A 13516-nucleotide genomic window follows, 5' to 3' on the forward strand; every position below is an offset into this window, starting at 1 on the left:
TTTGAATCGGGTTTGGGGGGGGCGAGCCGGCAATTCGGGCGGGGCTTACCAAAGGGGGGACAGCAGCCCTGTTTCCCAGGACAGAAAGCTTGTTAAGTTTGGCTTTCAGGTGCAGTGTGTGCCGCAGCCTGGGCACTCCGTGGGCAGCCAGGGCTTTCTGTACTGGCACCTTTTCCCTTTGATGAGTCTTCATTTGTAACCGGTTTGGATCGGGTGGCCGGCAATGTGGGCTGGGCTGACCAAAGGGGGGACAGCAACCCTGTTTCCCAGGACAGAAAGCTTGTGAGCTTTGGCTTTCAGGTGCAGTGTGTGGCACAGCCTGGGCACTCCGTGGGCAGCCAGGGCTTTCCTGGCTGGCACCATTACCCTTCGAGGAATCCTCATTTGTAACCGGTTTGGATCGGGTGTCCGGCAATGGCGGGTGGGGCTGGCCAAAGTGGGGACAGCAGCCCTGTTTCCCAGGACAGAAAGCTTGTAAGGGCAAGACGGGGACCCAGCGGAGCTCCAGCTGGCTGGGACCTGAGGAAGAGGGGCTGGGCCGTGGGGCAGGAGGGGGAGAAACAGCGGGGGGAACAACACCATGGAGCCTGCTTCTCCCCAGGATGACGTGAAGAAGAGGCAACAGAAGGAGAAGTCCAAGAAGCCGGTGCCACCAGTAGCCCCTCGGCCCCCCAGGGCTCTGTTCTGCCTGACCCTGGAGAACCCGCTGCGGAAGGCCTGCATCAGCATCGTGGAGTGGAAGTATCCTCTGGCTGCAGGCACCTGGGAGCATGTGTGTGTGTACCTGTGAGCAGGGTGCTGGGGGTCAGGAGAGCTGTCAACCTGCTTGAAGGGCAAGAAGGGGACCTGAAACAGTCACCATGGATTGACCACGGCCAGATTGTGGCTGAGCAACCTGACTGTCCACTAAGATGACACATCAATTCCAACAAAATATCTTGTATAAGAAACTCCCTCAATCAGTTTCTCCAAGGCTCTGATGTCTCTCTTGATTACCTTCAGATTTCTGGTTGTTGTTGCTTCATCACTGCACACAGCCCCCCACCACCACCTGCATCTGCACTTGCTTCACCCTTTTGCTGGTTTCCTAAAGCTCCCTGTGTCACCAAAATTTGGGAATGAAACTCCTTAAGATCAGTGTAGCCTTAGGCAGGTATTACTTTATTATGGTGCCTGATGCAGGAGAGAGAGCTCCTGCCTAATGAGCACCCTGGCTCAACACATAAATGTATTTATTAGACAGGATGTACACATTCATCAGAAAAGTGTTGCAGTTTGTCCACCTTTGTTCATTGTTCATGGTCCACAATGAGCATTTCTGCATGTGAATCGCTCTCTCTTTTGCACATTTTTGTTATTAATATTGTTGCTGTTACTGTTCATCTTCTTATCTCATTGCTGTTTCCAGTAAATTGTTCTTGTCTCAACCCGTGATCTTTGCCTTTTGTGCCTCCCATGGAGGCAGAGAGGGGAGCAGCTCATGGTCTTTTTAGTGGGAGTACTAAACTGGGGAATACCATTCCTAAACCATGACAAGGGGGGACACAGCTGGGACAGCTGACCCCCACTGGCCCAGCCCATATGGCATCATGCTCAGTGTATAAAGCTGAGGGAAGAAGGAGGAAGGAATGGGACATGTGGAGAGGTGGTGTTTGTCTTCCCAAGCCACTGTTGGTACGTGGTGGAGCCCTGCTTTCCTGGAGGTGGCTGAACATCTTCCTGCTGATGGGAAGAAGTGTGTTAAATATTTATTTTGCTTTGCTTGCATGCATGGCTTTTGTTTTCCCCATTAATCTGTCTGTGTCTCAACCCACCAGTTTTCTCACTTTTAAACTTGCGATTCTCTCCCCTATCCTACCAGGTGGGAGAGATTGAGTAACTCAGCAGAGTACTGGGGTTAAGCCATGACACCCACACAAGGCAACCACAACCTCTGATCCATGATACTTGGAATAATATCAAACTGAGGACTGCTGGATTGTCTGTGGAATGCCTCAGCCTTGTAGAACCAGTGAAAGAGTTACTGGCACCTTCCAGGAACTTTTTGGAGTTTGGCCCACTTCCTTATTGGCTTTTTACTGTAAAGACCGCCCAGACTTCCCAGTTGTGCTTGCCTAGCCAGCTGATCCTCCTCCTGGAGGAAGGAATAAAAGGCAGCCCTTGGCAGACAGACAGCTCAAGTTGCTTTGGCACATCTTGCTGTGGACTGCATGGTGAGAAAGTCAATGCTGTTCCTCGGCTTCCTTCTTGCCTTCCTTGCTCTGGCTCTGCCAGGCACCCAGGGAAAAACCATCCCCCGATGTGAGATGGTGAAGATCCTACGTAGGAATGGATTTGAGGGCTTTGTGGGCAAAACTGTTGCTGATTGTGAGTATAATGAGCTGCCATTGGACCTCTCTGCCTCTACCACCCTTCTCCCTCTCAACTTCTTTGTGATGTTCCAGCAGCACTATTCTGTCCCTCCATTCCTTTGACTTCATCATCTCTCTTCCTCATCCCCTTCCTTGCTCCCTTGTTTAGTTTACACAACAAATACCCATCCAGAGCTTCATCCCTCCAAGCATTTACCCATCCAATTCTCAAGCTTACAATATCACCAGTTTAATTACTTCTTCAGCACCTCAGTCATCCTTAATCCTTCCATCTCTTTCCTTTTATTTACCCTGGGCATACCTTGATGTTCTCCTGTGGGATGTCTCCTCCTCCTGCAGGGATGTGCCTGATAAAATACGAGAGCAGCTACAACACCAAGGCGTACAACAACAACGGGCTGAGCAGGGACTACGGCATCTTCCAGATCAACAGCAAGTACTGGTGCAACGATGGCAGGACAGCTGGAGCCAAGAATGCCTGCCAGATCAGTTGCTCAAGTAAGTGGTGGGACAGAACAAAGAGCCTTTCTTTGTCCACTCCTTGAAAGCACCTGCTCTGTCCGTGATTCCTGCCCAGCAGCCGCTCTGGGCATTTCTATCCATGTGTCCTTCTATTCATCCATCTTTTCAGTGTCCCACCTTCCCTTCCTGATGAACACCTTTCCTTCTGCCAATCTGTCCCTGCTCTTCCTCTGGCCCTCTTTCCTCCACGCTGACTTTTTCTCTTTTCTCTACAGAACTGCAAGATGACAATATTGAGGATGATATTCGGTGTGCCAAGAAGATTGCTCAAGAGGCTCGTGGCCTCACTCCCTGGTAAGGATATTTGCAGTGGACACTGGAGAAGAGTGGGTAAAGGAGATAAAAAAAATCCTGCTACTAACTGGGGGGGAGGGGAGAGGGAGCAATGGGTGAGAAGCTGTATTTGGTAAAGGTTAGCACAGTCCTTCTCCTAGAGCTGAAAGTAGTGAGGAGTCCTCACCTTCAGCACCTGCTCTAGCTCCCTAAATTTCCCTCCTCTCCCAGAGATCTCCCTTTTTGTTCTCTTCCCCCAGATCCCTTAGAGTCTTTCATGCCCACCTTTCTTCACCCAAGACTCTCAAAGACTAACCAAGTCTGGTTTTATAACCAATTCAATCCTCAAACTGCATAATGTATTTGTTCTCCAGGTACGGCTGGAAAAACCACTGCCAGGGCAAAAACCTGAGTTCCTTTGTCAAGGGTTGCTAAATCACTCCACAGGCATCGATTGTTTTCTCAGCATCACCAGAAGTGAAGAGTGAGAGTGTTTGGAACAGAGGCTACAGAAATGGATGGGTGTGGGGACTTAAAAGCATATTATTAAGGTAGAGAGGGTGCTGGCTATGCTGACTGACCCTGGGAAGCCTTTGTACTGCTGCAATGCAAATAGAGAACTTAGAGCTGGTGGCTTAATACAAACAAGGCTTAGCAGCAGGGCACTACAGGTGGAATTTCAACCATTTACTTGCATAATCCCATCTCAAGATTCTGTTGCCTTAACTAACAGGGCTTTGCAACATTTAGTGTTTCTCTCTCTTTTTGTGTCTTTCTCTATTCTCTTTATTCTCCTTCATCTCTCCCTTCCTCCAGTCCTCCCTCCCTTCCTTCAATTTTTTGCCCATCCTTATTGGAGTGTCTGAAGTGAGAAAATACAAAAATTGATGAATGCTGTATCAGACCTGCAGAATTGTGTTGCCTTATGATTATGACAGTCGCTGACTATGGTGGGGAGTACAATTCACTGACAGAGAGAGAACAGAAACTATGATGAAACACAAACCTTGTTCCTTAAATTTGCCTGAGCATCTGCTCTTGGCTGGTGTGAGGGACAGGACACTGAAACGTGTGGGCATCTGGCCCAGCTCAATGTGGCTTTTCTTGTCATCCTTTGAGGAAGTTGACCAAGCACAGCCTAGAATGCAGGCAGCATCCCTGTGAGGAAACTATGGGTTGGAAAACCTATTGGGAAAGGGAAATGTTTCGCCATTTAGTTCATGAGTCCTTTTCCCAGAAGAAGGCTGGGTCCAGGAGCAGTGCACAAATGGAAGGTGATGTCACTGAAACCATATTTGTTTCTTCTTGTGCTTTCTGCTTTGGGAGGCAGTGACTGCTTTGATGTTTATGCAATAAAGGGTTGCTTAAACTCTTGTCTGTGTGAATGTATAAACCGACTATGAAAGCCATGTTTGTTTAGATTGCTGAATCTTAAAAAAAAATGCTCAAAGTAGCCTTGCCAGAAGACCCTCTTCCCAAGTACAGGGCAGGCAGTGGCTCTTTCCCCTTCCACGACCCAAGGACTTCATTCCTTCATCAAATAATTCAGGGCAGAGCTATTTTACATACTGTCCATGACATTTGTGAGAAAACTCAAAAAACCCCTTTGAGTCACAGCCTTACCTTGTCACTGTCTTCAGTGCAGGTATTTCCATCTACTGCAGGGTTTGAGCAAACCTTCTTATAAGGGGTTTTGGTTTGTGGGTTCAACCCTGGTAAAGGGGTGCTTTCTGTCTACCCAAATATGAAGACCACGTGTGCATCTCCACGGGCCATACTCAACAAGAGAAGATCAGGGGTTGTGGAAGTAAACTCTTGGCAAATGAAAACATGTCCCTGCTGCCGACTGATGGATCCTCCTGCAGCCCTGTGACCCCCGGTCCGAGCAGGAGCGGGGCCGAGCACGGGTGCCCAGCTGGGGTGGTGCATCCTCCCCTCCCCTGTGCCCTCTTCTTCTCAGCGGCTCCTCATAAGCCTTGACTGTACAGTTACCCCAGCGGGGCGGGGAGAGGGGCAGGAGCGGTGTAGGGAGAGGGGCAGGAGAGGGGCGGGGAGAGGGGCAGGAGCGGTGTAGGGAGAGGGGCAGAAGCGGGCGTGGAGAGAGGGGCAGGAGCGGGGCGGGGAGAGGGGCAGGAGCGGGGCGGGGAGAGGGACAAGAGCGGGGCGGGGAGAGGGGCAGGAGTGGTGTAGGGAGAGGGGCAGGGGCGGGGCCGGGAGAGGGACAAGAGAGGGGCAGGGAGAGGGGCAGGAGCAGGGGCGGAGCGGGACGAGGAGTGGCGAATGCAGTTTTTGGCGGGGCTCTGCTCGGCTCTGCTCGGCTCTGCTCAGCGGCAGGAGATGACCCCGAGGGGAGTCAGCCCCTGCCTTTGGGACCCTTCCCAAGGCCGTGCTCGTGCGGTGATGGAGCGGGCGGGGGAAGGATGCGAGGAAGAGGAGGATGGCTCTGGAGAGGTTTCCCGAGGCAGGAGGTGGGTAGGAAGGGCTCGCAGCGCTGCAGCGGGTGTGCTGGGGCCGAGCCGGGTCGGTGGGTGCCAGCACAGCCCCGTGCTAGCACAGGGGGGAGGCTGCACACGGGAGGGTCGGGGGGACCTCGGGGGTCCCCCCCCAGCCCTGCCCGCGCCCCACTGCGCAGCCCCGCTCGCCCGCCCTCCTCCTCGGCTTCCCAGGGCAGATGTTCCTCCTGGAGATCCCCGCTAGATGGGCCCCGCGGCCCTGCGGGAAAGGCTCTTCTGCACAGGCAGCAGCGGGAATGCGGCTCCTGGCTTTCGCTTGGGGTTTAGAGGGGGAACGAGGGCTAAGGGAGAAGTGCGAACACACGTGGACCTGCCTCACAAGGGCACGGGGCTGGACCCCGCAGCAGAAATGGTTTGACTTCGCACAAAATGCAAGAGTGGTGTAGGAGGGGGCATATTGCTAATTTAACCTTAGTGGAAGGTGCCCCTGCCCATGGCAGGGGGGTTGGGACAAGATGATCTTAAAGGTTCCTTCCAACCCAAACCATTCCGCGATTCTATGAACACCTTTGTAGCCGAGGGCACCCTCCTCCAAAGTGCATCAAAACAGGCTGGAGCAGCTGCAGGAGTTGCTGTCCCGTGCAACCTCCCTGCCGTGGGCAGGGATCAGCTCCTTCCCTGGTCACTCCCTCCTGGCCCTCGGCACAGCAGGCTGCACACCTGGGAAGTCGTTTCCCTCCTCAGTGGAATGGGGAGCAAAGGAAATGGGGAACAAAGCAAAGGAGAGGAAGCTGTGAGTGAGGCAGTGCAGTGCCATGGGCGGAGCAGCACCCTGGGGTGCACGGGGTCGAGTGGGGCACAGCCGGTCAGTCCCACCAGCTGTAACATCTGTAGGACCATTTACTGTGGGACATTAAGGTAAGTAATTAGATTGCTGCAGTTATTTTGCTGACAGTCTAGGAAACACTAGGAGAACCCCCAGGAACAACACTTCCTCCTGCCTCAGTCCCCTGCTGTGAAAGGTAACTTGCCTCTCTCCTTGCCCTAGCTCAGGAGTTACCATACCTATTCATACCATTCATCCAGTTGGTCTTTCCCAAACCCAGCTTGACTTGCCAAGACACAATCCAACCTAGACTTGTGGGGTTCCTGCATCCCCTGGCATCCTCCATATCCTGTATGCAGGACTTACCTCTGTCAGGCTGAGCAAGGGGTTGTTTGAGTGACCGGTGTCAGCCAAGGGTTTCCTCTGTGCCTCCAGAAAAACAAGCCAGAGCACTTTTTGGACTTACCACGATTTCGTAGAGCTCTGAGACTGAGGTCTTCAGTCAGTGCAATGGACCCAGCCCCAAAGGCCAGTGATCACATGGTCTGGGCTTGGGTGAGCAGCATGCACCAAGCGAAGGTGAAATCCTGCAGAGAGGGGGCTGATCGGATTGGGGGGGCAAACTATCTTTGGGAACTGGCCAGAGCTGGGTTCTCCATCTCACCCCCAATAGTGTGATTCAGTAAATGCACATTGCTTCCCAGTGCAGGTCAGGAAAGCCAGGGGAACTGGGGAGAGAGCTGACCTGGGACACAGGCGCTTCTCCCTCGGAGCCCATGTGCCCAGCGCCCGTCCCACCCCCAGCCCAGGCAGCGGCACGCGAAGCACTCGCCCAGCTCCCCATGTGTTGGGTAAAGAGGCAACAGCTGCAGGGGCCCTTCTGCTGCCTCAGGAGCTGGGACAGCACCCAGAGCCAGGCCGGGATCTAAATTTAACCTCGTGCTTTGTGTGTTTGGACATGCGAGTGCAGGCTCCAGCCCCCAGTCCCCACCGCCTGCCCCGGAGGAGACGGGGACCCAGCGGAGCTCCAGCTGGCTGGGACCTGAGGAAGAGGGGCTGGGCCGTGGGGCAGGAGGGGGAGAAACGGCGGGGGGAGCAACACCATGGAGCCTGCTTCTCCCCAGGATGACGTGAAGAAGAGGCAACAGAAGGAGAAGTCCAAGAAGCCGGTGCCACCAGTAGCCCCTCGGCCCCCCAGGGCTCTGTTCTGCCTGACCCTGGAGAACCCGCTGCGGAAGGCCTGCATCAGCATCGTGGAGTGGAAGTATCCTCTGGCTGCAGGCACCTGGGAGCACGTGTGTGTGTGCCTGTGAGCAGGGTGCTGGGGGTCAGGAGAGCTGTCAACCTGCTTCAAGCCTGTGCTGGGTGTCTCATCAGGTCTGTAAAAGGCAGTGAGGCACTCAGGGAGCCCTGGTAGGATGTGTTGGCTGTGCAAACTGGGGCCTGAGTAGGTTGGTGGGGAGAGCTGGGGCTGAGGAGCGGGTCAGGCCATGGGGACCTTGGGTGGGGTGGTGCAGGGACAGGCAGGGACAGCCTGGGGAGAAGGGAGAGAACATGCTGTGTGCTGGGGAGAAATGGGACAGCTGGCTGAGAGGGGAGGGCGTTTGGTGTGTGAGGAGGGGGCACAGTGCCCATCCTGGGGTGGGGATGAGGTCAGGCTGGGGGAGCTGAGGGTGGAGCTGGAGACAACAGGTCACCTGGGGAGAGAGGTTTAGGGTGGGTAACGAGACCCTGGTGGGTTGCTTGGGATGGCTCTTTGTGTGTGTCACCTCTTGCCTGATCCCACAGCTGTGCTCTGCACTGAGGGGGGCCTGGCCAGTATCCCCCATATCCTTGCTGACACCATTGTCCTCTCAGCTCCCCTTCCCATCCCTCCCTGGCACTCCTGTCACAGGGTGAAGGCTTTTGTGGGTGATACTGCTCAGAGGGAGGGTCCCTCTGTGTGTCTTTGACTTAATGGAGGGATGGGGTTTGGGTGTTGCTCTTTGATCTTTTCACTGGGGCATTGCAGCTCAGAAACACCAAAATGCCATATTTCTGCCATGCATCCAGGAACTATTGCTTTGTTCACCTATATTTTATATAAGGGAAGAGAATGGAAAATGAAACACTTAACTTTGATTTCAGCAAAACATTCGGGCTCAGGTAAAATGATGGACTCTGGGAAATGGAATTAAGTTCTTCCACCATGATTTCCTCATTTCAGTTGCTGAAACTTATCTGTATGTTCCTGGCCTTGGTGGGATGATCCCAGCCCTGGCCAGGCTTTACTCCTCTTGGAGGTGGCTTGGTCATCTTAGGCTGGCTGTGTTGCTGTGCACACAGTGCCATGGGGACACCAAAACCATGCCCAGGGAGTGGCTGGCAGGTATGGGGGCATGCTCACAGCTCTGCTGGTACTGGAGTTTGAGCCCTTGTTCCTTTACTGCAGAGGGACTCTCTGTCCTTCAAAGGAGTGTGAGCAGAGCCAAAATTGGAGAATTCTCATTTTCTGTTTCTCTAGAAAAAGAACTGGGCTGTTCTACAAGCCCATGGAAGGGAACTGTGCCTGTGTCTTAAATAGGCACTGAGTAGGGAAGAAACTTCTCCATCCTCCCAAGTGGCAGGGGAAGAGCTGGAAATAGGACTTACATCTTCCAGCATGGTCCAACACATTCCTCCCCCTGGGCCAGCACATGCCAGAGCCAGTGCATAGCACAGTGGGGGTCCTTCCCACATCAGTGCTCTGGAAGGGGAGAGGTGGGTGCCCCACCAGAAAGGTGGTTCGTGCAGGTGGTTCTGACCTGTGCAGGACAAATGGTCCAGGGAATCAGGTTTCTCCAGGGCCTTGGCTGTATTTATACCCTGATCACCTGGCTGCCCTCGCTCAGGGATCAGGGTGTGCGAGGCACGACAGGGTCGTTCCAGTTCCTGGGGGTTGTTACGGTCTGCGGGGCCAGGCAGGCTGCCAAGGGGAGATTAGCTGTGACCATCTTCTCTGGGGATACCTGGCCCCTGGCTTCACCCATTGCTGCTGTCAGAGCACAAAGCTGAGCCACAGCAGTGGGACAGGGTCTTTTTCGGGCAGTTGGAGGGCAGGGAGTGTCGCTCCACTCAGCCTAGGGCAGGTGAAAGCCAGACTGGCTTGAAGCAGAGTGGGTTTTATGCTGAAATTTGCTCACATCTCAAAAAACATGTTTGTTAGAACAAGAAAATCTGTGTGTTCTGCAACTTAATGGGTATTGTGTGCACAACAGCTGGTCCAGCAACTCGACAGTTATTGGGACATGTGATGTCACCCTGGAATTCCAGGTCATTTTGCAAACAGGAGGACTTCAAGGCAGATGGGTGAGGAGTCTGGGGACCCTGGGGGACCACAGAGCTGCAAGACACTAAGGCCTAATTCCCTCTGCAAGGGAGATATGGGACCCTTGAATGCTTTGTGGTAGGAGACTGTTGGAGAGGAAGAAACGAGATTGCAGGACAAGTAGATGAGGAGGATGCTGAGGCTCTGGCTCAGTGGCAGGAGGCAGAGACACTGTGCCTGGTGACACTACATGCCTCTTTTTTTTTGTTAAATCTGTCCCTCTGCATTTCTACCTAATAACAGCGCCAGACTCACAGAGTCATAAGCAGCAAGTGGATTCCAGCTCCAGTTACAATCGAGGTCACCCTTCAAGGAGAGCTCATCTCACCCTGTCCGAGCATGCAGGGAACCTTCCAACCCCTGGGCTCTGCCCCAGTGCCTGGAATACAAAGGGGAACAGCTTTTCCATCTGACTTCAGTTTTTGAAGTGTCACCAGGTTGATGGATAGAAAGGTTCAGAAAAGGAAAAAAGCCTGACAGCACTCAGCCAGCTCAGCAGGCTGGTGTGGATAGAATGCTCCCCCAGGTGCCCCCTGCCCTGTGATGCTGGATTGGACAGTGGTGTGGCCACCACAGCCCAAGGCAGGCCTCAGGGAAGGATCCTGGGGGGAACAGAGAGTGGGGGTCCCTGAGGTGAGAGTCTGGCTGCAAATAAGGTTCTGAAGCCAGAGTTTGAACTCTTTGGGGCCTTCGGGAAGGTGGTAGCTGGAGCTTGACCATGAGGTTTCAGTGGCCCAAGTAGAGCAGTGACAGCAGCAGGAACCTGGGAGCAACCAAGTCCCAGAGTCCTCACAGGGAAATAGCAAGTCACCCCACTTGTTCTGAGATGTCATGGGGCCCAAACAGCACAGTTCCACCTTGAAGGGAGTGGCACAGTCTTCAGGCTGAGCACTGTTCACTCCCAGCCCCTGGCACTCCCGGGGACAGCCACAGGAGCACTGCCTGCACTGGTGCAGTGAGGCTGTAGGGACACCTGGGGATGTTCTGGAGGAGACCCTGCCCCTAGATACCTACCAGTCAGGGACACACAGCCCACCTGAGACCTGAGCAGCAGGTGCTGCTCAGCAGTGTCTCCCTCATGGATGCTGAGTGCAGGGGGAGCCAGGGCCAGCACGCTCCAGAGGGGGATGCTTTGGTTCAGGGCCTACATTATGCAAAAGGGTCCTGACCCTTCAGGATGATTTACTGAAGGATGAGGAGGGGCAAGCTGCCAGCTCTCCCATCCCTTTGTTATTCCTCCAGTGCAGCCTTTTGGTTTGTGCTCCCTCCCCGTGTTTCCCGTGCCAAAGCTGCCCCTCTGTGCTGTCCCAGCCCTGCAGCACCCAAGGGTGAGGGTGAGCTCTGAGTGCCCTCTCTGTGCTCTGCCCAAAGCTGCCCCTCTGTGCTGTCCCAGCCCTGCAGCACCCAAGGGTGAGGGTGAGCTCTGAGTGCTCTCTCTCTGCTCTGCCCCAGGGGTAGGTCGGTTCCCCACACACACCCAGGCAGGGCAGGGGTGCACCTGCTGTTTCTTTCCTGTCTCCACTCCTTAACACTTCCTCTCAGACCCTTCGAGATCATCATCCTCCTCACCATCTTTGCCAACTGTGTTGCCCTGGCCATTTACCTGCCCATGCCTGAAGATGACACCAACGTCGCCAACTCCAGCCTGGTAAGGGACAGCCCTTTCCCCTGTCCTGGGCAGCTGAGGGCTCCTTTGGAGGGCTTTGCAGGCTCTGCAGGGCTGGTCTCTTGCTGTGACGTGGGTGCAAGGTGGGCAATACCTGTGGTGAGGGTACCTGGGGCTGCAGTCAGACAGTGCTGGTCCAACCAGAGCTGCTGCAGAGTCAGAGGGAGGCAGTGGGGGGGGGAGAAGTGACTGCAAAATGGGTTTTCAGAGGGGCTGAAACCGCCTCTGGGTTGAGATCAAAGGCAGTAGGTCGGTGAGTGAAGTGCACAGGAGGGAAGAATTGATGCCAGTGAAAGAAAAAAAAATTCCCTCTGTTTTTCATCGTGACACTTTGAAAGGGAAACACCCTGTTCCAGAAAGGCTCAGATGGTTTGTTTCAGCATTAATGGAATAAATTTTTCTGACCTTTCCTTTCAAAAGTGTATTTTAGTTTTGTTACTTTATGAGGGAAAAAACCCATTTCTGTTAAGCAGAAAGGTCACTCCTTTGCAATCATTATTCTTTTTTTTTCCTCAGTCACTCCAGTTTGCCTTGAATATGTTGTTTTGATGTGGTACGAATCAATAGTTTGCTCTATTTTTGATTTGCCAGCCCTTTCCACTCTTCAGATCCCCACTGTGATTCAATCCACATTGATTTCCATTGAGAGACTGAGTTTGGTGACTGAATCAAAACATCTAAATGCACCTTTTTAATGAAATGTTCTCTCCTGCTGGTTTTGGGACTCCTCAGGGTAAATCCCCGTGGAGGGTTAATTCCTGGGGTGTTCTTTCATCCTCCTGGCCTGTCTGATCATCTTCCCTAATCCCTGTGGACTGAGGGACACTGGTTTTGGTTTCTTCCCTGGCCAAGGGGGCATAACATGGTTTGGAAGGAGCAGTTACCTCAGGTGAGAGGTTAAAGAGGCAAAGCAAAGCTGGGGCAGGGTGACCACGGGAAGCAGATGAGGACAGTGGGGATGGGGAGAGAGTTTGGAATGTGGCTCAGAGCAGGCACGTGTGAGGGCAGAGCTGGGGGAAGCCCAGCAGTGGGTGGCACTGTGGCATGACAGGGGGATGGAGTGGCATTGGCCTCACAGGGCTCCCAGACAGGGGCTGATGCTGCCCAAGGACCAACAGCCTTTTCCATGAGCGTGAGACAGGTGGGAAAGGACTGAGCACTGCCGTGTGTAAATGAAATTCCTTCTATTTCTACTTACTGTGTATTAAATTACTCATGCTATACCCTGTTGGGGGATTTTTCAGCCAGTTGCCATGCCAACAGCCCTTGGTATCAGGAGCCTGGCAGCCCCAGGCTGCTCCTCTTTCATCCCTACTTGTGTGTGCCCCTTTGTCACCAAGTTCTGGTGGCTTTGTACGAGCAAACCCAGCTGAGAGCTGAGCCCCATCACCTGGGGCTGTGCTTGGCATGGGCCTGCAGGGAGTGAACAAAGGCTTGTTGAGGCATTTTTCCTGCAGCAGAGAGGTGCTGTGATGCATTTAATCTCTCCCTGACCCTTTTTTAATTGTCTCCGTGGCCCAGCCCTCTCTGGAGAGGGTCGAGTTTATATAAAGACCCTGAAATCATTGAGGAGGCAAAATGTGTGAGGGAAAACTGAGTCAGGGTAGTGAGGACATGATGTTTGTGTAGAGCAGGACTGGGGCTCTAAAGCTGAGGGGCTCCAGCAAGCAGAGTCTTCAGAAAAAGGGGATTCCTGGGAGACCTCTGCTGCCACTTCCTTCCTGCAGGGTTGGAAAATGTGGAGAGCTCTGTCTTTCCACGGCCAGCAAGGGAAGATTTGCAAACAGAGTTTACACTAGGTGTGGAATTAGTCTCATGAAAGCTTGGTTAATCAGAATTCACTTTGGGGGGTGAAAAAATGATATTTAATAATCCATAAATCTTCTAAGAATCCATTTTGCTTTATCCTGGAAGAAATACAGTTGTTTAATTTCAACATATTTCATTATTATTCTTTTTAGGTTAGATTTCTCCTGATCCAGAAGATTATTTTTTTTGGTAATGCTCTTTTCACCTAATTTTGTCTCTTTCTAATGGAATCAAAATATTTTCTTCGAC

The 13516-nt window shown here is 53.1% G+C and overlaps 2 protein-coding genes across 3 annotated transcripts in view; both read left to right on the plus strand.

Annotated features, from left to right (window-relative positions):
• Positions 1–498: 498 nt before the first annotated feature.
• The window catches only part of CACNA1S (calcium voltage-gated channel subunit alpha1 S), a 49554-nt gene continuing 36536 nt past the window's right edge, over positions 499–13516 (plus strand). The window contains exons 1-2 of one of the 2 annotated variants that reach the window (XM_051771707.1): positions 499–741; positions 11335–11440. In XM_051771707.1, the coding sequence (XP_051627667.1) occupies positions 581–741; positions 11335–11440 (267 nt within the window). In that variant the 5' untranslated portion in view covers positions 499–580. Of the gene's footprint in view, positions 742–7412; positions 7711–11334; positions 11441–13516 lie in introns of those variants that run through there. The other variant, XM_051771705.1, reaches the window with a different exon arrangement.
• Positions 2157–4536, plus strand: LOC127462801 (lysozyme C-like). Its single transcript, XM_051771718.1, has 4 exons — positions 2157–2367; positions 2712–2870; positions 3110–3188; positions 3542–4536. The coding sequence occupies exons 1-4, from the start codon at positions 2211–2213 to the stop codon at positions 3600–3602; spliced, it is 456 nt and encodes a 151-aa protein (XP_051627678.1). The 5' UTR covers positions 2157–2210; the 3' UTR covers positions 3603–4536.

The sequence above is a fragment of the Manacus candei genome, unplaced genomic scaffold (genome assembly GCF_025592945.1).
Source record: "Manacus candei isolate 608988 ecotype Guabito, Panama unplaced genomic scaffold, ASM2559294v1 h1tg000139l, whole genome shotgun sequence".
In the NCBI taxonomy this organism is placed as follows: Eukaryota; Metazoa; Chordata; class Aves; order Passeriformes; family Pipridae; genus Manacus; species Manacus candei.

Bases quoted from the DNA above. Each gene is read 5' to 3' on its own strand.
- LOC127462801 (XM_051771718.1), top strand. From the start codon at position 2,211: ATGGTGAGAAAGTCAATGCTGTTCCTCGGCTTCCTTCTTGCCTTCCTT. The intron at 2,368-2,711 runs GTGAGTATAATG...CTCCTCCTGCAG, and splicing joins GGGCAAAACTGTTGCTGATT to GGATGTGCCTGATAAAATAC. The intron at 3,189-3,541 runs GTAAGGATATTT...TTTGTTCTCCAG, and splicing joins GCTCGTGGCCTCACTCCCTG to GTACGGCTGGAAAAACCACT.